Source organism: Oncorhynchus masou, chromosome 5, assembly GCF_036934945.1.
Source record: "Oncorhynchus masou masou isolate Uvic2021 chromosome 5, UVic_Omas_1.1, whole genome shotgun sequence".
NCBI classification, from domain to species: Eukaryota; Metazoa; Chordata; class Actinopteri; order Salmoniformes; family Salmonidae; genus Oncorhynchus; species Oncorhynchus masou.
Genome location: NC_088216.1, coordinates 13,977,525 through 14,005,024, shown reverse-complemented (window position 1 = coordinate 14,005,024; position 27,500 = coordinate 13,977,525). Strand labels below are relative to the sequence as shown.

The 27,500-nt window shown below is 42.4% G+C and overlaps 1 protein-coding gene across 1 annotated transcript in view; it reads right to left on the bottom strand.

Annotated features, from left to right (window-relative positions):
- LOC135528262 (polycystin-1-like) overlaps positions 1-27,500 on the bottom strand; it is a 121,233-nt gene that overhangs the window by 59,841 nt on the left and 33,892 nt on the right. The window contains exons 5-9 of the mRNA XM_064957229.1: positions 25,417-25,580; positions 24,714-24,961; positions 22,488-22,748; positions 19,633-19,801; positions 11,568-11,754 (exon numbers count right to left, since the gene is read on the bottom strand). Of these exons, the coding sequence (XP_064813301.1) occupies positions 11,568-11,754; positions 19,633-19,801; positions 22,488-22,748; positions 24,714-24,961; positions 25,417-25,580 (1,029 nt within the window). The remainder of the gene's footprint in view (positions 1-11,567; positions 11,755-19,632; positions 19,802-22,487; positions 22,749-24,713; positions 24,962-25,416; positions 25,581-27,500) is intronic.

Sequence of the window (27,500 nt, the reverse complement as noted above, 5' to 3'; positions counted from 1 at the left end):
ACATTATAGAGAACACACACCTTACACACACACATTATAGAGACCACACACACCTTACACACACACACATTATAGAGACCACACACCTCACACACACGCACATTATAGAGACCACACACACGTTACACACACACACATTATAGAGACCACACACACCTCACAGAAACACACATTATAGAGACCACACACACCTTACACCCACACATTATAGAGACCACACACACCTCACAGACACAAACATTATAGAGACCACACACACCTTACACACACACATTATAGAGACCACACACCTCACACACACACACACATTATAGAGACCACACACACCTTACACACACACACATTATAGAGACCACACACACCTCACAGATACAAACATTATAGAGACCACACACCTTACACACACACATTATAGAGACCACACACACCTTATACACACACACATTATAGAGAACACACACCTTACACACACACACATTATAGAGAACACACACCTTATACACAACACACACATTATAGAGACCACACACACCTCACACACACACACATTATAGAGAACACACACCTTACACACACACATTATAGAGACCACACACACCTCACAGACACACACATTATAGAGAACACACACCTCACACACATTATAGAGACCACACACACCTTACACACACACACATTATAGAGAACACACACCTTACAGACACAAACATTATAGAGACCACACACACACACATTATAGAGACCACACGCACCTCACAGACACACACACATTATAGAGACCACACACACCTCACAGACACACACATTATAGAGACCACACATGTTTAGCGAACACACACATACATGTTAGCGAAGGAGACCACACACACACACATACACACACATGTAAACACACACACACACATACACACACATGTACACACACACATGCTGTAGACCTTACGGTGACCCTAGTGTTCTGCTACCACACGTAACTGACGCATGTGTGTGTGTGTGTGTGTGTGTGTGTGTGTGTGTGTGTGTGTGTGTGTGTGTGTGTGTGTGTGTGTGTGTGTGTGTGTGTGTGTGTGTGTGTGTACATGTGTCTGTACATGTGTGTGTGTGTGTGTGTGTGTGTGTGTGTGTGTGTGTGTGTGTGTGTGTGTGTGTGTGTGTACATGTGTTTGTGTGTGTGTGTGTGTACATATGTTTGTACATGTGTGTGTGTGTGTGTGTGTACATGTGTCTGTACATGTGTGTGTGTGTATGTGTGTGTGTGTGTGTGTGTGTGTGTGTGTGTGTGTGTGTGTGTGTGTGTGTGTGTGTGTGTGTGTGTGTGTGTGTGTGTGTGTGTGTGTACATGTGCACCTCATGACGTGCTATTGCTGAGCTCTGACACTGCTGTAATGAGTTGAACATAAAACGACTGTGTTACAATATGAACACTAGTTACAGGATTAATTAACACTAGTTAGAGGATTAATTAACACTAGTTACAGGATTAATGAACACTAGTTACAGGATTAATTAACACTAGTTACAGGATTAATTAACACTAGTTACAGGATTAATGAACACTAGTTACAGGATTAATTAACACTAGTTACAGGATTAATTAACACTAGTTACAGGATTTACTACCACTAGTTACAGGATTAATTAACACTAGTTACAGGATTAATGAACACTAGTTACAGGATTAATTAACACTAGTTACAGGATTAATGAACACTAGTTACAGGATTAATTAACACTAGTTACAGGATTAATTAACACTAGTTACAGGATTAATTAACACTAGTTACAGGATTCATTAACACTAGTTACAGGATTAATGAACACTAGTTACAGGATTAATTAACACTAGTTACAGGATTAATGAACACTAGTTACAGGATTCATTAACACTAGTTACAGGATTAATGAACACTAGTTACAGGATTAATTAACACTAGTTACAGGATTAATGAACACTAGTTACAGGATTAATTAACACTAGTTACAGGATTAATGAACACTAGTTATAGGATTAATTAACACTAGTTACAGGATTAATTAACACTAGTGATTAATTAACACTAGTTATAGGATTAATTAACACTAGTTACAGGATTAATTAACACTAGTGATTAATTAACACTAGTTACAGGATTAATTAACACTAGTTACAGGATTAATGAACACTAGTTACAGGATTAATTAACACTAGTTACAGGATTTACTACCACTAGTTACAGGATTAATTAACACTAGTTACAGGATTAATGAACACTAGTTATAGGATTAATTAACACTAGTTACAGGATTAATTAACACTAGTTACAGGATTAATTAACACTAGTTACAGGATTAATTAACACTAGTTACAAGATTAATTAACACTAGTTACAGGATTAATTACCACTAGTTACAGGATTAATGAACACTAGTTACAGGATTAATTACCACTAGTTACATGATTAATGAACACTAGTTACAGGATTAATTAACACTAGTTACAGGATTAATTAACACTAGTTACAAGATTAATTAACACTAGTTACAGGATTAATTACCACTAGTTACAGGATTAATGAACACTAGTTACAGGATTAATGAACACTAGTTACAGGATTAATTAACACTAGTTACAGGATTAATTACCACTAGTTACAGGATTAATGAACACTAGTTACAGGATTTATTAACACTAGTTACAGGATTAATTACCACTAGTTACAGGATTAATGAACACTAGTTACAGGATTAATTAACACTAGTTACAGGATTAATTAACACTAGTTACAGGATTAATGAACACTAGTTACAGGATTAATGAACACTAGTTACAGGATTAATTAACACTAGTTACAGGATTAATTAACACTAGTTACAGGATTAATGAACACTAGTTACAGGATTAATTAACACTAGTTACAGGATTAATGAACACTAGTTACAGGATTAATTACCACTAGTTACAGGATTAATGAACACTAGTTACAGGATTAATGAACACTAGTTACAGGATTAATGAACACTAGTTACAGGATTAATGAACACTAGTTACAGGATTAATGAACACTAGTTACAGGATTAATGAACACTAGTTACAGGATTAATTAACACTAGTTACAGGATTAATGAACACTAGTTACAGGATTAATGAACACTAGTTACAGGATTAATTAACACTAGTTACAGGATTAATGAACACTAGTTACAGGATTAATGAACACTAGTTACAGGATTAATTAACACTAGTTACAGGATTAATTAACACTAGTTACAGGATTAATGAACACTAGTTACAGGATTAATGAACACTAGTTACAGGATCAATTAACACTAGTTACAAGATGCATTAACACTAGTTACAGGATTAATTAACACTAGTTACAGGATTAATGAACACTAGTTACAGGATTAATGAACACTAGTTACAGGATTAATGAACACTAGTTACAGGATTAATGAACACTAGTTACAGGATTAATGAACACTAGTTACAGGATTAATGAACACTAGTTAGAGGATTAATTAACACTAGTTACAGGATTCATTTCTAAACTGTGTCACAAAACCACTCAGTTTCAGAACCTACTTCTCCCCACTGAGGAAAAGAAACCACTCAGTTTCCGAACCTACTTCTCCCCACTGAGGAAAAGAAACCACTCAGTTTCCGAACCTACTTCTCCCCACTGAGGAAAAGAAACCACTCAGTTTCCGAACCTACTTCTCCCCAATGAGGAAAAGAAACCACTCAGTTTCCGAACCTACTTCTCCCCACTGAGGAAAAGAAACCACTCAGTTTCCGAACCTACTTCTCCCCACTGAGGAAAAGAAACCACTCAGTTTCCGAACCTACTTCTCCCCACTGAGGAAAAGAAACCACTCAGTTTCCGAACCTACTTCTCCCCACTGAGGAAAAGAAACCACTCAGTTTCCGAACCTACTTCTCCCCACTGAGGAAAAGAAACCACTCAGTTTCCGAACCTACTTCTCCCCACTGAGGAAAAGAAACCACTCAGTTTCCGAACCTACTTCTCCCCACTGAGGAAAAGAAACCACTCAGTTTCCGAACCTACTTCTCCCCAATGAGGAAAAGAAACCACTCAGTTTCCGAACCTACTTCTCCCCACTGAGGAAAAGAAACCACTCAGTTTCCGAACCAACTTCTCCCCAATGAGGAAAAGAAACCACTCAGGCAGACTGGTTCCTGGTTCCTTTAACTCCTGTTACAGTTACTGTCCAGAGTCCAAGTGGAATGGTTGTTTCTGCTCTCTGAACGCTTCAACAACAGACCTTCATTACAGAGCACCGTTCATTCACATTATCTCAATTCAATTCTAAACTCTACTCTACTCTCCTCTCCTCAACAATAGACCTTCATTACAGAGCACCGTTCATTCACATTATCTCAATTCAATTCTAAACTCTACTCTACTCTACTCTCCTCTCCTCAACAATAGACCTTCATTACAGAGCACCGTTCATTCACATTATCTCAATTCAATTCTAAACTCTACTCTCCTCTACTCTACTCTCCTCTCCTCTCCTCTACTCTCCTCTCATCTCCTCTCCTCTACTCTCCTCTCCTCTCCTCTCCTCTACTCTACTCTCTCTCAATTCAATTCAAGAGGCTTTATTGTCATGGGAAACGTGTTAACATTGCCAAAGCAAGTGAGGTAGATCATTTACAAAAGTGAAATAAACAATAAAAAATTAATAGTAAACATTACACATACAGAAGTTTCAAAACAATAAAGACATTACAAATGTCATATTATATATATATATATATATATATATATATATATATATACAGTGTTGTAACAATGTACAAATGGTTAAAGTACACAATGGAAAATAAATAAGCATAACTATGTTTTGTATTTACAATGGTGTTTGTTCTTCACTGGTTGCCCTTTTCTCGTGGCAACAGGTCACAAATCTTGCTGCTGTGATGGCACACTGTGGAATTTAACCCAGTAGAGGGAGTTTATCAGAATTGTTGTCAAATTCTTTGTGATTCTGTGTAATCTGAGGGAAATATGTCTCTCTAATACGGTCATACATTGGGCAGGAGGTTAGGAAGTGCAGCTCAGTTTCCACCTCATTTTGTGGGCAGCGAGCACATAGCCTGTCTTCTCTTGAGAGCCATGTCTGCCTACGGCAGCCGTTCTCAATAGCAAGGCTATGCTCACTGAGTCTGTACATAGTCAAAGCTTTCCTTACATTTGGGTCAGTCACAGTGGTCAGGTATTCTGCCACTGTGTACTCTCTGTTTAGGGCCAAAAAGCATTCTAGTTTGCTCTGTTTTTTTGTTAATTCTTTCCAATGTATCAAGTAATTATCTTTTTGTTTTCTCATGATTTTCTTGGGTCTAATTGTGCTGCTGTCCTGGGGCTCTGTGGGGTGTGTTTGTGTTTGTGAACAGAGCCCCAGAACCAACTTGCTTAGGGGACTCTTCTCCAGGTTCATCTCTCTGTAGGTGATGGCTTTGTTGTGGAAGGTTTGGGAATCGCTTCCTTTTAGGAGGTTATAGAATTTAACGGCTCTTTTCTGGATTGTGGTAATCAGTGGGTATCGGCCTAATTCTGCTCTGCATGCATTATTTGGTGTTCTACGTTGTACACACAGGATATTTTTGCAGAATTCTGCGTGCAGAGTCTCAATTTGGTGTTTGTCCCATTTTGTGAAATCTTGGTTGGTGAGCGGACCCCAGACCTCACAACCATAAAGGACAATGGGCTCTATGACTGATTCAAGTATTTTTAGCCAGATCCTAATTGTTATATTGAATTTTATGTTCCTTTTGATGGCATAGAATGCCCTTCTTGCCTTGTCTCTCAGATCGTTCACAGCTTTGTGGAAGTTACCTGTGGCGCTGATGTTTAGGCCGAGGTATGTATAGTTTTTTGTGTGCTCTACGGCAACAGTGTCTAGATGGAATTTGTATTTGTGGTCCTGGCGATTGGACCTTTTGTGGAACACCATTATTTTGGTTTTACTGAGATTTACTGTCAGGACCCAGGTCTGACAGAATCTGTGCAGTAGATCTAGGTGCTGCTGTAGGCCCTCCTTGGTTGGGGACAGAAGCACCAGATCATCAGCAAACAGCAGACATTTGACTTCAGATTCTAGTAGGGTGAGGCCGAGTGCTGGAGACTTTTCTAGTGCCCGCGCCAATTTGTTGATATATATGTTGAAGACGGTGGGGCTTAAGCTGCATCTCACCCCACGGCCCTTTGGGAAGAAATGTGTGTGTTTTTTGCCAATTTTAACCGCACACTTGTTGTTTGTGTACATGGATTTTATAATGTCGTATGTTTTACCCCCAACATCACTTTCCATCAGTTTGTATAGCAGACCCTCATGCCAAATTGAGTCGAAGGCTTTTTTGAAATCAACAAAGCATGAGAAGACTTTGCCTTTGTTTTGGTTTGTTTGGTTGTCAATTAGGGTGTGCAGGGTGAATACATGGTCTGTTGTACGGTAATTTGGTAAAAAGCCAATTTGACATTTGCTCAGTACATTGTTTTCATTGAGGAAATGTACGAGTCTGCTGTTAATGATAATGCAGAGGATTTTCCCAAGGTTACTGTTGACGCATATTCCACGGTAGTTATTGGGGTCAAATTTGTCTCCACTTTGTGGATTGGGTTAGGGCTCTTTGTTCGTTGTTATAGAGCCAAAAAGATTGGACATGTGGTTTACCCATACATCTCCATTTTGGATAGATAACTCTTCGTGTTGTTGTTTGTTTAGTGTTTTCCAATTTTCCCCAGAAGTGGTTAGAGTCTATGGATTCTTCAATTACATTGAGCTGATTTCTGACATGCTGTTCCTTCTTTTTCCGTAGTGTATTTCTGTATTGTTTTAGTGATTCACCATAGTGAAGGCGAAGACTCAGGTTTTCCGGGTCTCGATGTTTTTGGTTGGACAGGTTTCTCAATTTCTTTCTTCGATTTTTGCATTCTTCATCAAACCATTTGTCATTGTTGTTCATTTTCTTCAGTTTTCTATTTGAGATTTTTCGATTTGATAGGGAAGCTGAGAGGTCAAATATACTGTTAAGATTTTCTACTGCCAAGTTTACACCTTCACTATTACAGTGGAACGTTTTACCCAGGAAATTGTCTAAAAGGGATTGAATTTGTTGTTGCCTAATTGTTTTTTGGTAGGTGTCCAAACAGCATTCCTTCCATCTATAGCATTTCTTAATGTTACTCAGTTCCTTTGGCTTTGATGCCTCATGATTGAGTATTGCTCTGTTCAGGTAGACTGTGATTTTGCTGTGGTCTGATAGGGGTGTCAGTGGGCTGACTGAACGCTCTGAGAGACTCTGGTAGTCTACAGTAGTACTGCCAAGAGATGAGCTATAGGTGAACCTACCATAGGAGTCCCATCAAAGCCTATCATTGACTATGTACATACCCAGCGTGCGACAGAGCTGCAGGAGTTGTGACCCTTTTTGTTGGTTATGTTGTCATAGTTGTGCCTAGAGGGAATGCTGCAGGCAGGTGTTTGTCTGGCATTTAGGTCGCCACAGACTAGTACATGTCCCTGGGCCTGGAAATGATTGATTTCCCCCTCCAGGATGGAGAAGCTGTCTTCATTAAAGTATGGGGATTCTAGTGGGGGGGATATAGGGAGCACACAGGAGGACATTTCTCTATCTGTCTCTCTCTCTCTCTCCCTCTCCCTCCCTCTCTCTTCCCCTCCCTCCCTCCCTCTCTTTCTCTCTCTCTCTCTCTCTCTCTGTCTCTCTCTCTCTCTCTCTCTGTCTCTCTCTCTCCCTCTCTCTCTCTCTCTTTCCCTTCCCTCCCCCTCTCTCTCTCTCTCTCTCTCTGTCTCTCTCTCTCTCCCTCTCTCTCTCTCTCTCTCTCTCTCTCTCTCTCTCTCTCTCTCTCTCTCTCGCTCCAATTGGTTGTATCTCTTTCGCTGGCTGTTATACACTCTCTTCTCTCGTTACACACTCACACCCATTGCTCTTGTTATTTTTCAAATGTCTCTCCCGCTTTCCCTCTCTCTTTTCGTCTCGCTTTCTCCTATTCTCGATACACACACACACACTCATTCTCTTGTTATTTTTCAAACTTCTCTCTGTAGGGCTCCAGCAGCCAAACACTCACATCTGGAGAAAACTTGAACCGAGGAAAATAGAGGGGAGAGAAAATGAGGTCTTTGTGCCAAAAAGAAAACAATGAAGAAGTGAGTTCTTACATAAGATGAAGAGGAGAGGAGAGGAGGAAGATAGGAGAGGAGGAAAAGAGGAGGAGAGGAAGAGGAGAAAGAGAGGAGGAGAAAGAGAGGAGGAGAAGGAGAGGAGGAAGAGGAGAGGAGGAGAGGAGATGAGGAGAGGAGGAGAAGGAGAGTAAAAGAGGAAAGGAGAGGAGGAGAGGAGGAAGAGAGGAGAGGAAGAGGAGAGAAGATATGAGGAGAGGAGAGGAGGAGAAGGAGAGGAAAAGAGGAGAGGAGAGGAGGAGAGGAGGAAGAGAGGAGAGGAAGAGGAGGAGAGGAGATGAGGAGAGGAGAGGAGGAGAAGGAGAGGAAAAGAGGAGAGGAGAGGAGGAGATGAGGAGAGAAGAGGAGAGGAGGAGAGAAGAGGAGGAGAGAAGAGGTGGAAGAGGAGGAGAGAAGAAGAAGAGAGAAGAGGAAAGGGGAGAGGAGAGGAGGAGAGAAGAGGAGGAGAGCAGAGAAGGAGAGAAGAAGAGAGAAAAGAGGAGGAGAGAAGAGTGTAGTCTGTAGTCCATCTGTACTGTAGATGTTCAACCAGGTAGTCTGTAGTCCATCTATACTGTAGATGTTCAACCACCAACAGCATATCCCCTCCTCCGAAGAGCAGTGCCTCAGCCCTCAGATTAATGATGTGTGTGGAGCAGTGAGGCACACACACACACACACACACACACACACACACACACACACACACACACACACACACACACACACACACAGAGTGAACTGTGGAGGACTCCTCCTATGGTTGTGGTGCAGCTGTGTTTATATGACTGGTAGAGACCAGAACAGAGAACCCTCTGTGTGTGTGTGTGTGTGTGTGTGTGTGTGTGTGTGTGTGTGTGTGTGTGTGTGTGTGTGTGTGTGTGTGTGTGTGTGTGTGTGTGTGTGTGTGTGTGTGTGTGTGTGTGTGTGTGTGTGTGTGTGTCCTACAGAGAACACACACCCATCACAGAGCCAGTCTGCACGTGGACCAGCTAGCACACACACACACACACACACACACACACACACACACACACACACACACACACACACACACACACACACACACACACACAGAGTGAACTGTGGAGGACTCCTCCTATGGTTGTGGTGCACCAACCTTCCTCTACACATTCTAGAACATATCACACTTCCTTTACACATTCTAGAACATATCACACTTCACATTCTAGAACATATCACACTTCCTTTACACATTCTAGAACATATCACACTTCCTCTACACATTCTAGAACATATCACACTTCCTTTACACATTCTAGAACATATCACACTTCCTCTACACATTAAAGAACATATCACACTTCCTCTACACATTCTAGAACATATCACACTTCCTCTACACATTCTGGAACATATCACACCCCCTTTACACATTCTAGAACATATCACACTTCCTTTACACATTCTAGAACATATCACACTTCCTTTACACATTCTAGAACATATCACACTTCCTTTACACATTCTAGAACATATCACACTTCCTTTACACATTCTAGAACATATCACACTTCCTCTACACATTCTGGAACATATCACACTTCCTTTACACATTCTAGAACATATCACACTTCCTTTACACATTCTAGAACATATAACAATTTTCTACACATTCTAGAACATATCACACTTCCTTTACACATTCTAGAACATATCACACTTCCTTTACACATTCTAGAACATATCACACTTCCTTTACACATTCTAGAACATATCACACTTCCTCTACACATTCTAGAACATATCACACTTCCTCTACACATTCTAGAACATATCACACTTCCTTTACACATTCTAGAACATATCACACTTCCTCTACACAATCTAGAACATATCACACTTCCTCTACACATTCTAGAACATATCACACTTCCTCTACACATTCTAGAACATATCACACTTCCTTTACACATTCTAGAACATATCACACTTCCTCTACACATTCTAGAACATATCACACTTCCTTTACACATTCTAGAACATATCACACTTCCTTTACACATTCTAGAACATATCACACTTCCTTTACACATTCTAGAACATATCACACTTCCTCTACACATTCTAGAACATATCACACTTCCTCTGAATATATTTCCTCATTCCTCTGACGGTGTAAAACCTTCTAGCTGTACAGTTAGGACCACCCACTGATGTCAGATACAACCCTCTGTGTTACAACTAATTACAACTCATTTCTTCTGAACTGCTACTGGCGCTGAGCAATTAACTGACATTTATGTTATTCTTATAAAAACAATGCAAACAACTGCTTTACCAACTGCTTTAAACTAAACAAGTAGTAGAGTGTGTGTCTATTACACAACCGTCCAACAGTTTGGGGTCACTTAGAAATGTTCTTGATTTTGAAAGAAAAGCACGTTTTCTGTCCATTAAAATAACATCAAATTGATCAGAAATACAGTGTAGACATTGTTAATGTTGTAAATGACTATTGTAGCTGGAAACGGCTGATTTTTAATGGAATATCTACAGAGGCGTACAGAGGTCCATTATCAGCAACCATCACTCCTGTGTTCCAATGGCACGTTGTGTTAGATAATCCAGGTTTATCATTTTAAAAGGCTAATTGATCATTAGAAAACACTTTTGCAATTATGTTAGCACAGCTGAAAACTGTGGTTCTGACTAAAGAAGCAATAAAACTGGCCTTCTTTAGACTAGTTGAGTATCTGGAGCATCAGCATTTGTGGGTTCGATTACAGGTTCAAAATGGCCAGTAACAAAGAACTTTCTTCTGAAACTCGTCAGTCTATTCTTGTTCTGAGAAATGAAGACTATTCCATGTGAGAAATTGCCAAGAAACTGATGATCTCGTACAACGCTCCCTTCACAGAACAGCGCAAACTGGCCCTAACCAGAATAGAAAGAGGAGTGGGAGGCCCCGGTGCACAACTGAGGAAGAGGACAAGTACAGCGTGTCTAGTTTGAGAAACAGACGCCTCACAAGTCCTCAACTGGCAGCTTCATTAAAAGTACCCGCAAAACACCAGTCTCAACGTCAACAGTGAAGAGGCGACTCCGGGATGCTGGCCTTCTCGGCAGAGTTGCAAAGAAAAAGCCATATCTCAGACTGGCCAATAAAAAGAAGGTTTTGAACATGTGTGTGTGTGTGTGTATATGTATGTATGTATGTATGTATGTATGTGTGTGTGCGTGTGCGTGCGTGCGTGCGTGCGTGCGTGCGTGTGTGTGTGTGTGTGTGTGTGTGTGTGTGTGTGTGTGTGACTATGTCTCACTGTAGGAAGCCATAAACAGAGAAACAGATAGCGAGCTACACCAGCCAACACACACACACACACCAGCCCCCCACCCCTCCTCTTCCCACTACTCACTGTGTGACTCTGTCGGCCAGCCGTATGCGTAGCGGGTCAGTGCGGACCACGGCCAGGTCTCCCCCTGTAGAGGAGCACTGTCGCCTGGCCTCGGACCAGCTGAACTCCCCTGGAACCAACTGGAAGCACTGGGACGAGTCTGTAACACTGCATTGGAACACTGCATCCCTGGGACAGTATGGAGTGGCTGGGGGGCATAGACAGGGGGGGACGAGAGGAGAGACATCCATGTTGTTGTAAATACTGTGCTGTTTCAATGTTTCTATGTGCCGAGAGAGAAAGAGGAGAGGAGAGAGAAAGAGGAGAGAGAAAGAGGAGAGAGAAAGAGGAGAGAGAAAGGGGAGAGGAGAAAGAGAAGAGGAGAGAGAAAGAGGAGAGAGAAAGAGAAGAGGAGAGAGAAAGAGGAGAAAGAAAGAGGAGAGGAGAGAGAAAGAGGAGAAGAGAGAGAGAGAAAGAGGAGAGGAGAAAGAGGAGAGGAGAGAGAAAGAGGAGAGGAGAGAGAAAGAGGAGAGAGAGGAGAGGAGAGAGAAAGAGGAGAGGAGAGAGAGAGGAGAGAGAAAGAGGAGAGGAGAGAGAAAGGAGAGGAGAGAGAGAAAGAGGAGAGGAGAGAGAAAGAGGAGAGGAGAGAGAAAGAGGAGAGGAGAGAGAAAGAGGAGAGGAGAGAGAAAGAGGAGAGGAGAGAGAGAGGAGAGAGAAAGAGGAGAGGAGAGAGAAAGAGGAGAGGAGAGAGAAAGAGGAGAGGAGAGAGAGAGAAAGAGGAGAGGAGAGAGAAAGAGGAGAGGAGAAAGAGGAGAGAGAAAGAGGAGTGAGAAAGAGGAGAGGAGAGGAGAGAGAAAGAGGAGAGAGAGAGGAGAGAGAAAGACGAGAGGAGAGAGAGAAAGAGGAGAAGAGAGAGAAAGAGGAGAGGAGAGAGAGAAAGAGGAGAGGAAAGAGGAGAGGAGAGAGAAAGAGGAGAAGAGAGAGAAAGAGGAGAGGAGAGAGAGAGAGAAAGAGGAGAGGAGAGAAGACAGAGATATAGAGAGATAGAGAGGAGAGATAGAGAGAGAGAGAAGACAGAGATATAGAGAGGAGAGCTAGAGAGAGAGAGGAGAGGAGAGAGAGAGGAGAGGAGAGAGAAGGAGGAGAGGAGAGAGAAAGAGGAGAGGAGAGAGAAAGAGGAGAGGAGGGAGAGAGAGAAAGAGGAGAGAGAAAGAGGAGAGGAGAGATAAAGAGGAGAGGAGAGAGAAAGAGGAGAGAGAAAGAGGAGAGGAGAGAGAAAGAGGAGTGGAGAGAGAAAGAGGAGAAGAGAGAGAAAGAGGAGAGGAGCGAGAGAGAGGAGAGGAGAGAGAAAGAGGAGAGGAGAGAGAAAGAGGAGAGGAGAGAGAGAGAGAAAGAGGAGAGGAGAGAAGACAGAGATATAGAGAGATAGAGAGGAGAGCTAGAGAGAGAGAAGACAGAGATATATTGCACATTGTAAAAACACTGTATATATATATAATATGACATTTGTAATGTCTTTATTGTTTTGAAACTTCTGTATGTGTGATGTCTACTGTTAAATTTTTATTGTTTATTTCACTTTATATATTATATACCTTACTTGCTTTGGCAATGTTAACACATGTTTCCCATGCCAATAAAGCCCCTTGAATTGAATTGAATTGAATTGATATAGAGAGGAGAGCTAGAGAGAGAGAGAGAGAGAGGAGAAAGTTCTAATATGTGACAGCCAGACTAAAGTATTACTTCAACACTACTTGCCACTGTATTCCAGACTAAATTATTACTTCAACACTACTTGCCACTGTATTCCAGACTAAAGTATTACTTCAACACTACTAGCCACTGTATTCCAGACTAAAGTATTACTTCAACACTACTTGCAACTGTATTCCAGACTAAAGTCTTACTTCAACACTACTAGCCACTGTATTCCAGACTAAAGTATTACTTCAACACTACTAGCCACTGTATTCCAGACTAAAGTCTTACTTCAACACTACTAGCCACTGTATTCCAGACTAAAGTCTTACTTCAACACTACTAGCCACTGTATTCCAGACTAAAGTCTTACTTCAACACTACTAGCCACTGTATTCCAGACTAAAGTATTACTTCAACACTACTAGCCACTGTATTCCAGACTAAAGTATTACTTCAACACTACTAGCCACTGTATTCCAGACTAAAGTATTACTTTAACACTACTAGCCACTGTATTCCAGACTAAAGTCTTACTTCAACACTACTAGCCACTGTATTCCAGACTAAAGTATTACTTCAACACTACTAGCCACTGTATTCCAGACTAAAGTCTTACTTCAACACTACTAGCCACTGTATTCCAGACTAAAGTCTTACTTCAACACTACTAGCCACTGTATTCCAGACTAAAGTCTTACTTCAACACTACTAGCCACTGTATTCCAGACTAAAGTCTTACTTCAACACTACTAGCCACTGTATTCCAGACTAAAGTCTTACTTCAACACTACTAGCCACTGTATTCCAGACTAAAGTATTACTTTAACACTACTAGCCACTGTATTCCAGACTAAAGTATTACTTTAACACTACTAGCCACTGTATTCCAGACTAAAGTATTACTTTAACACTACTAGCCACTGTATTCCAGACTAAAGTATTACTTTAACACTACTAGCCACTGTATTCCAGACTAAAGTATTACTTTAACACTACTAGCCACTGTATTCCAGACTAAAGTCTTACTTCAACACTACTAGCCACTGTATTCCAGACTAAAGTATTACTTCAACACTACTAGCCACTGTATTCCAGACTAAAGTCTTACTTCAACACTACTAGCCACTGTATTCCAGACTAAAGTATTACTTTAACACTACTAGCCACTGTATTCTTCTCTCTATCTCCCTCTTCCTCTTCTCTCTATCTCCCTCTTCCTCTTCTCTCTATCTCCCTCTTCTCTATATCTCCCTCTTCCTCTTCTCTCTATCTCCCTCTTCCTCTTCTCTCTATCTCCCTCTTCCTCTTCTCTCTATCTCCCTCTTCCTCTATCTCCCTCTTCTCTCTATCTCCCTCTTCCTCTTCTCTCTATCTCCCTCTTCCTCTTCTCTCTATCTCCCTCTTCCTCTTCTCTCTATCTCCCTCTTCTTCTTCTCTCTATCTCCCTCTTCCTCTTCTCTCTATCTCCCTCTTCCTCTTCTCTCTATCTCCCTCTTCCTCTTCTCTATATCTCCCTCTTCCTCTTCTCTCTATCTCCCTCTTCCTCTTCTCTCTATCTCCCTCTTCCTCTTCTCTCTATCTCCCTCTTCCTCTTCTCTCTATCTCCCTCTTCCTCTTCTCTCTATCTCCCTCTTCCTCTTCTCTCTATCTCCCTCTTCCTCTTCTCTCTATCTCCCTCTTCCTCTTCTCTCTATCTCCCTCTTCCTATTCTCTCTATCTCCCTCTTCCTCTTCTCTCTATCTCCCTCTTCTCTCTATCTCCCTCTTCTTCTTCTCTCTATCTCCCTCTTCCTCTTCTCTCTATCTCCCTCTTCCTCTTCTCTCTATCTCCCTCTTCCTCTTCTCTCTATCTCCCTCTTCCTCTTCTCTCTATATCCCTCTTCCTCTTCTCTCTATCTCCCTCTTCCTCTTCTCTCTATCTCCCTCTTCCTCTTCTCTCTATCTCCCTCTTCCTCTTCTCTCTATCTCCCTCTTCCTCTTCTCTCTATCTCCCTCTTCTCTCTATCTCCCTCTTCTTCTTCTCTCTATCTCCCTCTTCCTCTTCTCTCTATCTCCCTCTTCCTCTTCTCTCTATCTCCCTCTTCCTCTTCTCTCTATCTCCCTCTTCTCTCTATCTCCCTCTTCCTCTTCTCTCTATCTCCCTCTTCCTCTTCTCTCTATCTCCCTCTTCCTCTATCTCCCTCTTCCTCTTCTCTCTATCTCCCTCTTCCTCTTCCTCTTCTCTCTATCTCCCTCTTCCTCTTCTCTCTATCTCCCTCTTCCTCTTCTCTCTATCTCCCTCTTCTCTATATCTCCCTCTTCTTCTTCTTATTATTATTATTATTATTTATTATTATTCTTCTTCTCTCTATCTCCCTCTTCCTCTTCTCTCTATCTCCCTCTTCCTCTTCTCTCTATCTCCCTCTTCTTCTTCTCTCTATCTCCCTCTTCCTCTTCTCTCTATCTCCCTCTTCCTCTTCTCTCTATCTCCCTCTTCCTCTTCTCTCTATCTCCCTCTTCCTCTTCTCTCTATCTCCCTCTTCCTCTTCTCTCTACCTCCCTCTTCCTCTTCTCTCTATCTCCCTCTTCCTCTTCTCTCTATCTCCCTCTTCTCTCTCCTTTACTATATTCTCTGGTTTGTAGTGTGGCCAGCCTCTCTCTCTCTCTCTATCTCCCTCTTCTCTCTCCTTTACTATATTCTCTGGTTTGTAGTGTGGCCAGCCTCTCTCTCTCTCTCTATCTCCCTCTTCTCTCTCCTTTACTATATTCTCTGGTTTGTAGTGTGGCCAGCCTCTCTCTCTCTCTCTATCTCCCTCTTCTCTCTCCTTTACTATATTCTCTGGTTTGTAGTGTGGCCTCTCTCTCTCTCTCTCTCTCTCTCTCTCTCTATCTCCCTCTTCTCTCTCCTTTACTATATTCTCTGGTTTGTAGTGTGGCCAGCCTCTCTCTCTCTCTCTATCTCCCTCTTCTCTCTCCTTTACTATATTCTCTGGTTTGTAATGTGGCCAGCCTCTCTCTCTCTCTCTATCTCACTCTTCTCTCTCCTTTACTATATTCTCTGGTTTGTAGTGTGGCCAGCCTCTCTCTCTCTCTCTCTCTCTCTCTCTCCCTCTTCTCTCTCCTTTACTATATTCTCTGGTTTGTAATGTGGCCAGCCTCTCTCTCTCTCTATCTCCCTCTTCTCTCTCCTTTACTATATTCTCTGGTTTGTAGTGTGGCCAGCCTCTCTCTCTCTCTCTCTCTATCTCCCTCTTCTCTCTCCTTTACTATATTCTCTGGTTTGTAATGTGGCCAGCCTCTCTCTCTCTCTCTCTCTATCTCCCTCTTCTCTCTCCTTTACTATAATCTCTGGTTTGTAGTGTGGCCAGCCTCTCTCTCTCTCTCTATCTCCCTCTTCTCTCTCCTTTACTATATTCTCTGGTTTGTAATGTGGCCAGCCTCTCTCTCTCTCTCTATCTCCCTCTTCTCTCTCCTTTACTATATTCTCTGGTTTGTAGTGTGGCCAGCCTCTCTCTCTCTCTCTATCTCCCTCTTCTCTCTCCTTTACTATATTCTCTGGTTTGTAGTGTGGCCAGCCTCTCTCTCTCTCTCTCTCTCTCTCTATCTCCCTCTTCTCTCTCCTTTACTATATTCTCTGGTTTGTAGTGTGGCCAGCCTCTCTCTCTCTCTCTATCTCCCTCTTCTCTCTCCTTTACTATATTCTCTGGTTTGTAATGTGGCCAGCCTCTCTCTCTCTCTCTATCTCCCTCTTCTCTCTCCTTTACTATATTCTCTGGTTTGTAGTGTGGCCAGCCTCTCTCTCTCTCTCTCTCTCTCTCTCCCTCTTCTCTCTCCTTTACTATATTCTCTGGTTTGTAATGTGGCCAGCCTCTCTCTCTCTCTATCTCCCTCTTCTCTCTCCTTTACTATATTCTCTGGTTTGTAGTGTGGCCAGCCTCTCTCTCTCTCTCTCTCTATCTCCCTCTTCTCTCTCCTTTACTATATTCTCTGGTTTGTAATGTGGCCAGCCTCTCTCTCTCTCTCTCTCTATCTCCCTCTTCTCTCTCCTTTACTATAATCTCTGGTTTGTAGTGTGGCCAGCCTCTCTCTCTCTCTCTATCTCCCTCTTCTCTCTCCTTTACTATATTCTCTGGTTTGTAATGTGGCCAGCCTCTCTCTCTCTCTCTATCTCCCTCTTCTCTCTCCTTTACTATATTCTCTGGTTTGTAGTGTGGCCAGCCTCTCTCTCTCTCTCTCTCTCTCTCTATCTCCCTCTTCTCTCTCCTTTACTATATTCTCTGGTGTGTAGTGTGGCCAGCCTCTCAATTCAATTCAATTCAAGGGGCTTTATTGGCATGGGAAACATGTGTTAACATTGCCAAAGCAAGTAAGGTAAACAATAAAAATTAACAGTAGACATCACACATACAGAAGTTTCAAAACAATAAAGACATTGAAAATGTCATATTATATATATATATACAGTGTTTTTACAAGGTACAAATTTGAAAGGACACAAGATAAAATAAATAAGCATAGATATGGGTTGTATTTACAATGGTGTTTGTTCCTCACTGGTTGCCCTTTTCTCGTGGCAACAGGTCACAAATCTTGCTGCTCTGATGGCACACTGTGGAATTTCACCCAGTAGATATGGGAGTTTTTCAAAATTGGATTTGTTTTCGAATTCTTTGTGGATCTGTGTAATCTGAGGGAAATATGTCTCTCTAATATGGTTATACATTGGGCAGGAGGTTAGGAAGTGCAGCTCAGTTTCCACCTCATTTTGTGGGCAGTGAGCACATAGCCTGTCTTCTCTTGAGAGCCATGTCTGCCTACGGCGGCCTTTCTCAATAGCAAGGCTATGCTCGCTGAGTCTGTACATAGTCAAAGCTTTCCTTAATTTTGGGTCAGTCACAGTGGTCAGGTATTCTGCCGCTATGTACTCTCTGTGTAGGGCCAAATAGCATTCTAGTTTGCTCTGTTTTTTTGTTAATTCTTTCCAATGTGTCAAGTAATTATCTTTTTGTTTTCTCATGATTTGGTTGGGTCTAATTGTGCTGCTGTCCTGGGGCTCTGTAGGGTGTGTTTGTGTTTGTTAACAGAGCCCCAGGACGAGCTTGCTTAGGGGACTCTTCTCCAGGTTCATCTCTCTGTAGGTGATGGCTTTGTTGTGGAAGGTTTGGGAATCGCTTCCTTTTAGGTGGTTATAGAATTTAACAGCTCTTTTCTGGATTTTGATAATTAGTGGGTATCGGCCTAATTCTGCTCTGCATGCACTATTTGGTGTTCTACGTTGTACACGGAGGATATTTTTGCAGAATTCTGCGTGCAGAGTCTCAATTTGGTGTTTGTCCCATTTTGTAAAGTCTCCCTCTTCTCTCTCCTTTACTATATTCTCTGGTTTGTAATGTGGCCAGCCTCTCTCTCTCTCTCTATCTCCCTCTTCTCTCTCCTTTACTATATTCTCTGGTTTGTAGTGTGGCCAGCCTCTCTCTCTCTCTCTATCTCCCTCTTCTCTCTCCTTTACTATATTCTCTGGTTTGTAGTGTGGCCAGCCTCTCTCTCTCTCTCTATCTCCCTCTTCTCTCTCCTTTACTATATTCTCTGGTTTGTAGTGTGGCCAGCCTCTCTCTCTCTCTCTCTCTCTCTCTATCTCCCTCTTCTCTCTCCTTTACTATATTCTCTGGTTTGTAGTGTGGCCAGCCTCTCTCTCTCTCTCTATCTCCCTCTTCTCTCTCCTTTACTATATTCTCTGGTTTGTAATGTGGCCAGCCTCTCTCTCTCTCTCTATCTCCCTCTTCTCTCTCCTTTACTATATTCTCTGGTTTGTAGTGTGGCCAGCCTCTCTCTCTCTCTCTCTCTCTCTCCCTCTTCTCTCTCCTTTACTATATTCTCTGGTTTGTAATGTGGCCAGCCTCTCTCTCTCTCTCTATCTCCCTCTTCTCTCTCCTTTACTATATTCTCTGGTTTGTAATGTGGCCAGCCTCTCTCTCTCTCTCTATCTCCCTCTTCTCTCTCCTTTACTATATTCTCTGGTTTGTAGTGTGGCCAGCCTCTCTCTCTCTCTCTCTCTATCTCCCTCTTCTCTCTCCTTTACTATATTCTCTGGTTTGTAGTGTTGCCAGCCCCTCTAACTCAGAGCCATTGATGGACACACCAGAGTTGAAGAGAAACAGAATATGAAAGTGACACAACTTCACAGGCACTCACAGAGGGAGGACGAGACGGTGTGTGTGTGTGTGTGTGTGTGTGTGTGTGTGTGTGTGTGTGTGTGTGTGTGTGTGTGTGTGTGTGTGTGTGTGTGTGTGTGTGTGTGTGTGTGTGTGTGTGTGTGTGTGTGTGTGTGCGTGCGTGTGTGTTTGTGTGTGTTTTGTGTGTGTGTGTGTGTGTGTGTGTGTATGTGTGTGTGTGTGTGTTCTGACCTCTAACAACCTCCTGTCCTTCCTTAGTGATCCTCCAGTCCACCGCCACGCCCTCGCCCCCCCAGCTGACCAGTCTTACCGCCAGGCTCTGATTGGCTACGGTCAGCGGTGGGCAGTGCAGCTCCAACCGAGGGGGCAGAGTCACTCTCACCTCCCTGCGTGCACACACCTGGACACACACGTGCGTGCACACACACATATTCTGGTAAATTCACACACATCCAAGCATGGGTTTCTGTGTATTGTGTGTACTGTACAGTGGTGTAAAAAAGTATTTAGTCCGCCACCAATTGTGCAAGTTCTCCCACTTAAAAAGATGAGAGAGGCCTGTAATTTTCATCATAGGTACACTTCAACTATGACAGACAAAATGAGAAAAAAAAATCCAGAAAATCACATTGTAGGATTTTTTATGAATTTATTTGCAAATTATGGTGGAAAATAAGTATCAATAACAAAAGTTTATCTCAATACTTTGTTATATACCCTTTGTTGGTAATGACAGAGGTCAAACGTTTTCTGTAAGTCTTCACAAGGTTTTCACACACTGTTGCTGGTATTTTGGCCCATTCCTCCATGCAGATCTCCTCTAGAGCAGTGATGTTTTGGGGCTGTTGCTGGGCAACATGGACTTTCAACTCCCTCCAAAGATTTTCTATGGGGATGAGATCTGGAGACTGGCTAGGCCACTCCAGGACCTTGAAATGCTTCTTACGAAGCCACTCCTTCGTTGCCCGGGCAATGTGTTTGGAATCATTGTCATGCTGAAAGACCCAGCCACGTTTCATCTTCAATACCCTTGCTGATGGAAGAAGGTTTTCACTCAAAATCTCACGATACATGGCCCCATTCATTATTTCCTTTACACGGATCAGTCGTCCTGGTTCCTTTGCAGAAAAACAGCCCCAAAGCATGATGTTTCCACCCCCATGCTTCACAGTAGGTAGGGTGTTCTTTGGATGCAACTCAGCATTCTTTGTCCTCCAAACACGACGAGTTGAGTTTTTACCAAAAAGTTCTATTTTGGTTTCATCTGACCATATGACATTCTCCTAATCTTCTTCTGGATCATCCAAATGCTCTCTAGCAAACTTCAGACGGGCCTGGCCATGTACTGGCTTAAGCAGGGTGACACGTCTGGCACTGCAGGATTTGAGTCCCTGGCGGCGTAGTGTGTTACTGATGGTAGGCTTTGTTACTTTGGTCCCAGCTCTCTGCAGGTCATTCACTAGGTCCCCCCGTGTGGTTCTGGGATTTTTGCTCACCGTTCTTGTGATCATTTTGACCCCACGGGGTGAGATCTTGCGTGGAGCCCCAGATTGAGGGAGATTATCAGTGGTCTTGTATGTCTTCCATTTCCTAATAATTGCTCCCACAGTTGATTTCTTCAAACCAAGCAGCTTACCTATTGCAGATTCAGTCTTCCCAGCCTGGTGCAGGTCTACAATTTTGTTTCTGGTGTCCTTTGACAGCTCTTTGGTCTTGGCCATAGTGGAGTTTGGAGTGTGACTGTTTGAGGTTGTGGACAGGTGTCTTTTATACTGATAACAAGTTCAAACAGGTGCAATTAATACAGGTAACGAGTGGAGGACAGAGGAGCCTCTTAAAGAAGAAGTTACAGGTCTGTGAGAGCCAGAAATCTTGCTTGTTTGTAGGTGACCAAAAACTTATTTTACACCATAATTTGCAAATAAATACATAACATTTCTCATTTTGTCTGTCATAGTTGAAGTCTACCTATGATGAAAATTACAGGCCTCTCTCATCTTTTTAAGTGGGAGAACTTGCACAATTGGTTGCTGTCTAAATACTTTTTTGCCACACTGTAACTTACAAGACTAAAAAGATTTTCAGCTCTTTAACATTCAAGGTAAGAACGATAGAATTACCTCTGGAATGATAGAACGATAGAATTACCTCTGGAATGATAGAATGATAGAATTACCTCTAGAATGATAGAATTACATCTAGAATGATAGAACGATAGAATTACCTCTAGAATGATAGAACAAAAGGATTACCTCTAGAACGATAGAATTACCTCTAGAATTATAGAATTACCTCTAGAATGATAGAATTACATCTAGAATGATAGAACGATAGAATTACCTCTAGAATGATAGAACAAAAGGATTACCTCTAGAACGATAGAATTACCTCTAGAATTATAGAATTACCTCTAGAATGATAGAATTACGTCTAGAATTATAGAATTACCTCAAGAATGATAGAATTACCACTAGGATGATATAATTACCTCTAGAACAATAGAATTACCTCTAGAATGATAGAATTACCTCTAGAATGATAGAACGATAGAATTATCTCTAGAATGATAGAATTACCTCTAGAATGATAGAATTACCTCTTGATTTATAGAATTACCTCTAGAATTATAGAATTACCTCTACAATGATAGAACAATATAATTATCTCTAGAATGATAGAATTACCTCTACAATGATAGAACAATAGAATTATCTCTAGAATGATAGAATTACCTCTAGAATGATAGATTTACCTAGAATGATAGAACAATAGAATCACCTCTAGAATGATAGAACGATAGAATTACCTCTAGAATGATATAACAATATAATTACCTCTAGAATGATAGAATGATAGAATTACCTCTAGAATGATAGAACAATAGAATTACCTCTAGAATGATAGAACGATAGAATTACCTCAAGAATGATAGAACGATAGAATTACCACTAGAATGATAGAACGATAGAATTACCTCTAGAATGATAGAACAATAGAATTACCTCAAGAATGATAGAACAATAGAATTACCTCAAGAATGATAGAACAATAGAATTACCTCAAGAATGATAGAACTAAATAATTACCTCCTTGGGTCCGGCCCAGGTGGTGACACTGACAGGGTAGCGCCCAGGTACGGCGTATTTATGACGCGTCGTCATGTCGACCGTTTCCGTAGCGTTGACTCGGGGTGAAAGGTCACCGAAGTCCCAGGAGAGGGTGACAGGGGTCACCGAAGAGAGGATAGACAGATGAGCGGAGGAGTGGACGCTGACGGGAGGGAAAGGAGGGAGAGACGCAGCGAAGTCCACCACAAAGACGTCATGGGCCAACGTCCAACCACATTCCTTTAACCAAATCAGAGCAAAGTTGGAGTTAGTCCCACCACTCCGCTTTAACTAATCAGAAGACAGTTACATATAGGATCACAGTTGGATCACTTTGTAAATCCCAACACAGAGCTGCTACATCTGTACTGTACGTTACTATGGACACTGCCTTCAGAAAGGATTCATTCCCCTTGACTTATTCCCCTTGACTTATTCCCCTTGACTTATTCCCCTTACTTATTCCCCTTGACTTATTCCACATTTTGTTGTGTTACAGCCTTTAAAATGGATTTTATTAATTTTTTTCTCTCACCCAGCTACACACAATACCCCATAATGACAAAGGTAATACATGCTCTTACATCATTTTGCAAGTTTATTGAAAATGAAATGCAGAAATATATCATTTTCTGAAGTATTCACACCCCCTGAGTCAATACTTTGTAGAAGCACCTTTGGCAGCGATTACAGCTGTGAGTCTTTCTGGGGAAGTCTCTAAGAGCTTTGCACACCTGGATTGTACAATATTTGTTGTCAAGTTGGTTGTTGATCGTTGCTAGACAGACATTTTCAAGTCTTGCCATAGATTTTCGATTGATGACAAAACCTGTAACTGGGCCGCCCAGATGCATTCAATGTCATCTTGGTGAGCACCTCCAGTGTAGATGTGTTTTAGGTTATTGTCCTGCTGAAAGATGAATTGATCTCCCAGTGTCTGGTGTAAAGCAGACTGAACCAGGTTTTCCTCCAGGATTTTGCCTGTGCTTTAGCTCTATTCCATTTCTTTTCATCCTAAAAAAGACTCCCTAGTCCTTGCTGATGACAAGCATAGCCATAACATGATGCAGTAACCCAAAAAAGTCCAACTTAAAAAAGTTTTATATACAGTATATGAAGAGTGGTACTCTGTGATATGTTGTGTTGGATTTTCCCCAAACAAAACGTTTTGTATTCCGGACAAAGTAAAGAAAATTGCCACATTTTTGGCAATTTTACTTTAGTGCCATATTGCAAACAGGATGCATGTTTTAGATTTTTTGTTTAAATGTAACAGAACTTTTCACTGTCATTTAGGTTAGTATTGTGGAGTTACTACAATGTTGTTGATCCATCCTCAGTTCTCATATCACAGCCATTAAACTCTGTAACTGTTTTAAAGTCACCATTGGCCTCATGGTAAAATCCCTGAGCAGTTTCCTTCCTCTCTGGCAACTGAGTTAGGAAGAACGCCTGTGTCTTTATAGTGACTGAGTGTATCGATACACCATCCAAAGTGTAACTAATAACTTCATCATACTCAAAAGGTACATTCAATGTATTATTATATACACATCTACCAATAGGTGACCTTCTTTGTACTGGAAAACCTCCCTGGTCTTTGTGGTTGAATCTGTTTTTGAAATTCACTGCTTGACTGAGGGACCTTACAGATAATTGTATGTGTGGGGTACAGAGATGAGGTAGTCATTCAAAAATCATGTTAAAGATTATAATTGCACACAGAGTGAGTCCATGCAACTTAGTATTCGACTTGTTAAGCATATTTGTATTACTGGACTGAAGGCTTGTCGTAACAAAGTGGTTGAATACTTATTGACTCAATACATTTCCGCTTTGCATTTTTAATTAATTAGTAAAAATGTCAAAACATATCATTACACTTTGACATTATGGGGTATTGTGGGTAGGCCAGGAACATAAAATCTCAATGTAATCCATTTTAAATTCAGGCTGTACCACAACACCATGTGGAGGAAGTTAGAATTCAGAACAAGTCAAGGGGTGTGAATACTTTCTGAAGACACTGTATATGTACTAATGTAAATAGTTTTCAATAATAAAGTCACCAGGAAGTTATAACAAAAACAAGGAAGTAATCAGGAAGTTATAACAAAAACAAGGAAGTAATCAGGAAGTTATAACAAAAACAAGGAACTAATCAGGAAGTTACAACGAAGAAAAGGTCATGAGGAAGTCGTCCACCTTCATGACGTGAGGCTTGGTGCAGGCAGCAGAGCACTGAGCTTCACTGATGCGGTTGGGTTCATAGTTGGTGCTGCAGAGACACTCCCTCCGCGCCCCCAGGCCCCCGTAGCGTTGGGAGGCCCCGTAACACACAGAGTTACACTCCTCCCGGGAGAAGTTACCCGGCGTGGATGAAGAGAAGATGACCAGCTCACTGCCTCCTCCACTGTGGTCACTGTCCTCCAGACAGGCTGCATAGTTCAGACCTGGTTCATCAAGACATTCATCAATCAACCAATCAATCAAGCAATACATCTAGAAATGAATGCATTACAACCACTGTGTGTGTACTGTCCTCCAGACACACAGTACAGTTCACAGATCAATCAATTCAACAACTAATGCTGTGTGTGTGTTTCTCTGTGTGTCTTACCACAGGTGAGCAGTGACACGTTGAGTAGTGGTTGGTGTCTCAGGGTGTGTGTGTGTGTGTGTGTGTGTGTGTGTGTGTGTGTGTGTGTGTGTGTGTGTGTGTGTGTGTGTGTGTGTGTGTGTGTGTGTGTGTGTGTGTGTGTGTTTCTCTCTCTCAGTCTTACCGCAGGTGAGCAGTGACACGTTGAGTAGTGGTTGGTGTCCCAGGTTGTGTGTGTGTGTGTGTGTGTGTGTGTGTGTGTGTGTGTGTGTGTGTGTGTGTGTGTGTGTGTTTCTCTGTGTGTCTTACCGCAGGTGAGCAGTGACACGTTGAGTAGTGGTTGGTGTCTCAGGTCAGGCGGTTGGACACAGAGCATGTTCTCTGGGTGACGCACCTGCACTCCCCTCTCCTGAAGCCAGCTCACCAGACGAAATAACTTACAGTCACACACAAACGGGTTGCTGCTTAAGTCACTGTGGAGGGGGAGGGAACGAGAGAGGGAGGAGAATGGGAGGGAGGGTTGGGAGGAGAGGGAGGGAACAAGAGAGGGAGGAGAATGGGAGGGGTGGGAGGAGAGGGAGGGAGTGAACAAGAGAGGGAGGAGAATGGGAGGGAGGGGTGGGAGGAGAGGGAGGGAGTGAACGAGAGAGGAAGGAGAATGGGAGGGAGGGGTGGGAGGAGAGGGAGGGAACGAGAGAGGGAGGAGAATGGGAGGGAGGGGTGGGAGGAGAGGGCGGGAACGAGAGAGGGAGGAGAATGGGAGGGAGGGGTGGGAGGAGAGGGAGGGAACGAGAGAGGGAGGGAGAATGGGAGGGAGGGGTGGGAGGAGAGGGAGGGAACGAGAGAGGGAGGAGAATGGGAGGGAGGGGTGGGAGGAGAGGGAGGGAAAGAGAGAGGGAGGAGAAAGGGAGGGAGGGATGGGAGGAGAAAAGAGAGGGAGGAGAGGGGGGAGGGAGGGAAAGAGAGAGGAAGGGAGGAGAAAGAGAGGAGAGAGGTGGATGGAGGGGAGAGAGAGTTGGACAGGGTTGGGTACAGACAGTTAAGAGAGAGGGAGGAGAGGGATGGGAGGAGAGAAGAGAAGAGAGGGAGGAGAGGGATGGGAGAAGAGAAGAGAGGGAGGAGAGGGATGGGAGGAGAGAAGAGAGGGAGGAGAGGGATGGGAGGAGAGAAGAGAGGGAGGAGAGGGATGGGAGGAGAGAAGAGAGGGAGGAGAGGGGTGTAATTAACAGTAGTGTTCTTTGTGTGGGTGTGAGAGTGAGTTCATAGTGGAAATCTAAACATCAGAGAAATAACAGAGAGATCCTACCAACACATTCTCTCTCTGTCTATTTTAGTCTATGTTTCAGTTGGAGATGTAAACAGAGAAATAACAGAGAGATCAAACCAACACATTCTCTCTCTGTCTATTTTAGTCTCTGTTTCAGTTGGAGATGTAAACAGAGAAATAACAGAGAGATCAAACCAACACATTCTCTCTCTGTCTATTTTAGTCTCTGTTTCAGTTGGCTTTATGGGTGGGTACAGTCTATGTACATTGAAGCGATACGGCCTGAGGGGTGTGGTATATGGCCAATATACAGCGACTAAGTGCTGTTCTCACAGTCCGATATACCACAGCTGTCAGTCAGTCAGCATGCAGGGCTCCAACCAGCCAGTTTATAATGAAGTACATACCACATAGAGACAGACAGTATACCATATAACAGTATGACATCATGACTGAGATGAAAATGTTTCATAATCACACACCTAACCAGAAAGAGAGAGAGAGAGAGAGAGAGAGAGAGAGAGAGAGAGAGAGAAAGAGAGAAGACAGAGAAGGAGAGAGAACGAGAGAAGAAAGAGAGAAGACAGAGAAAGAGAGAGAACGAGAGAAGAGAGAAAGAGAAAGAGAGAAGACAGAGAAAGAGAGAAGACAGAGAAAGAGAGAAGACAGAGAAAGAGAGAAGACAGAAAGAGAGAGAACAAGAGAAGAGAGAAAGAGAGAAGACAGAGAAAGAGAGAGAATGAGAGAAGACAGAGAACGAGAGAGAACGAGAGGAGAAAGAGAGAAGACAGAGAAAGAGAGAGAACGAGAGAAGAGAGAAAGAGAAAGAGAGAAGACAGAGAAAGAGAGAGAACGAGAGAAGAGAGAAAGAGAAAGAGAGAAGACAGAGAAAGAGAGAAGACAGAAAGAGAGAGAACGAGAGAAGAGAGAAAGAGAAAAGACAGAGAAAGAGAGAACAAGAGAAGAGAGAAAGAGAGAAGACAGAGAAAGAGAGAGAATGAGAGAAGACAGAGAAAGAGAGAGAATGAGAGAAGAGAGAAAGAGAGAGAGAAGACAGAGAAAGAGAGAGAATGAGAGAAGAGAGAAAGAGAAAGAAAAGGGCAACCAGTGAAGAACAAGCACCATT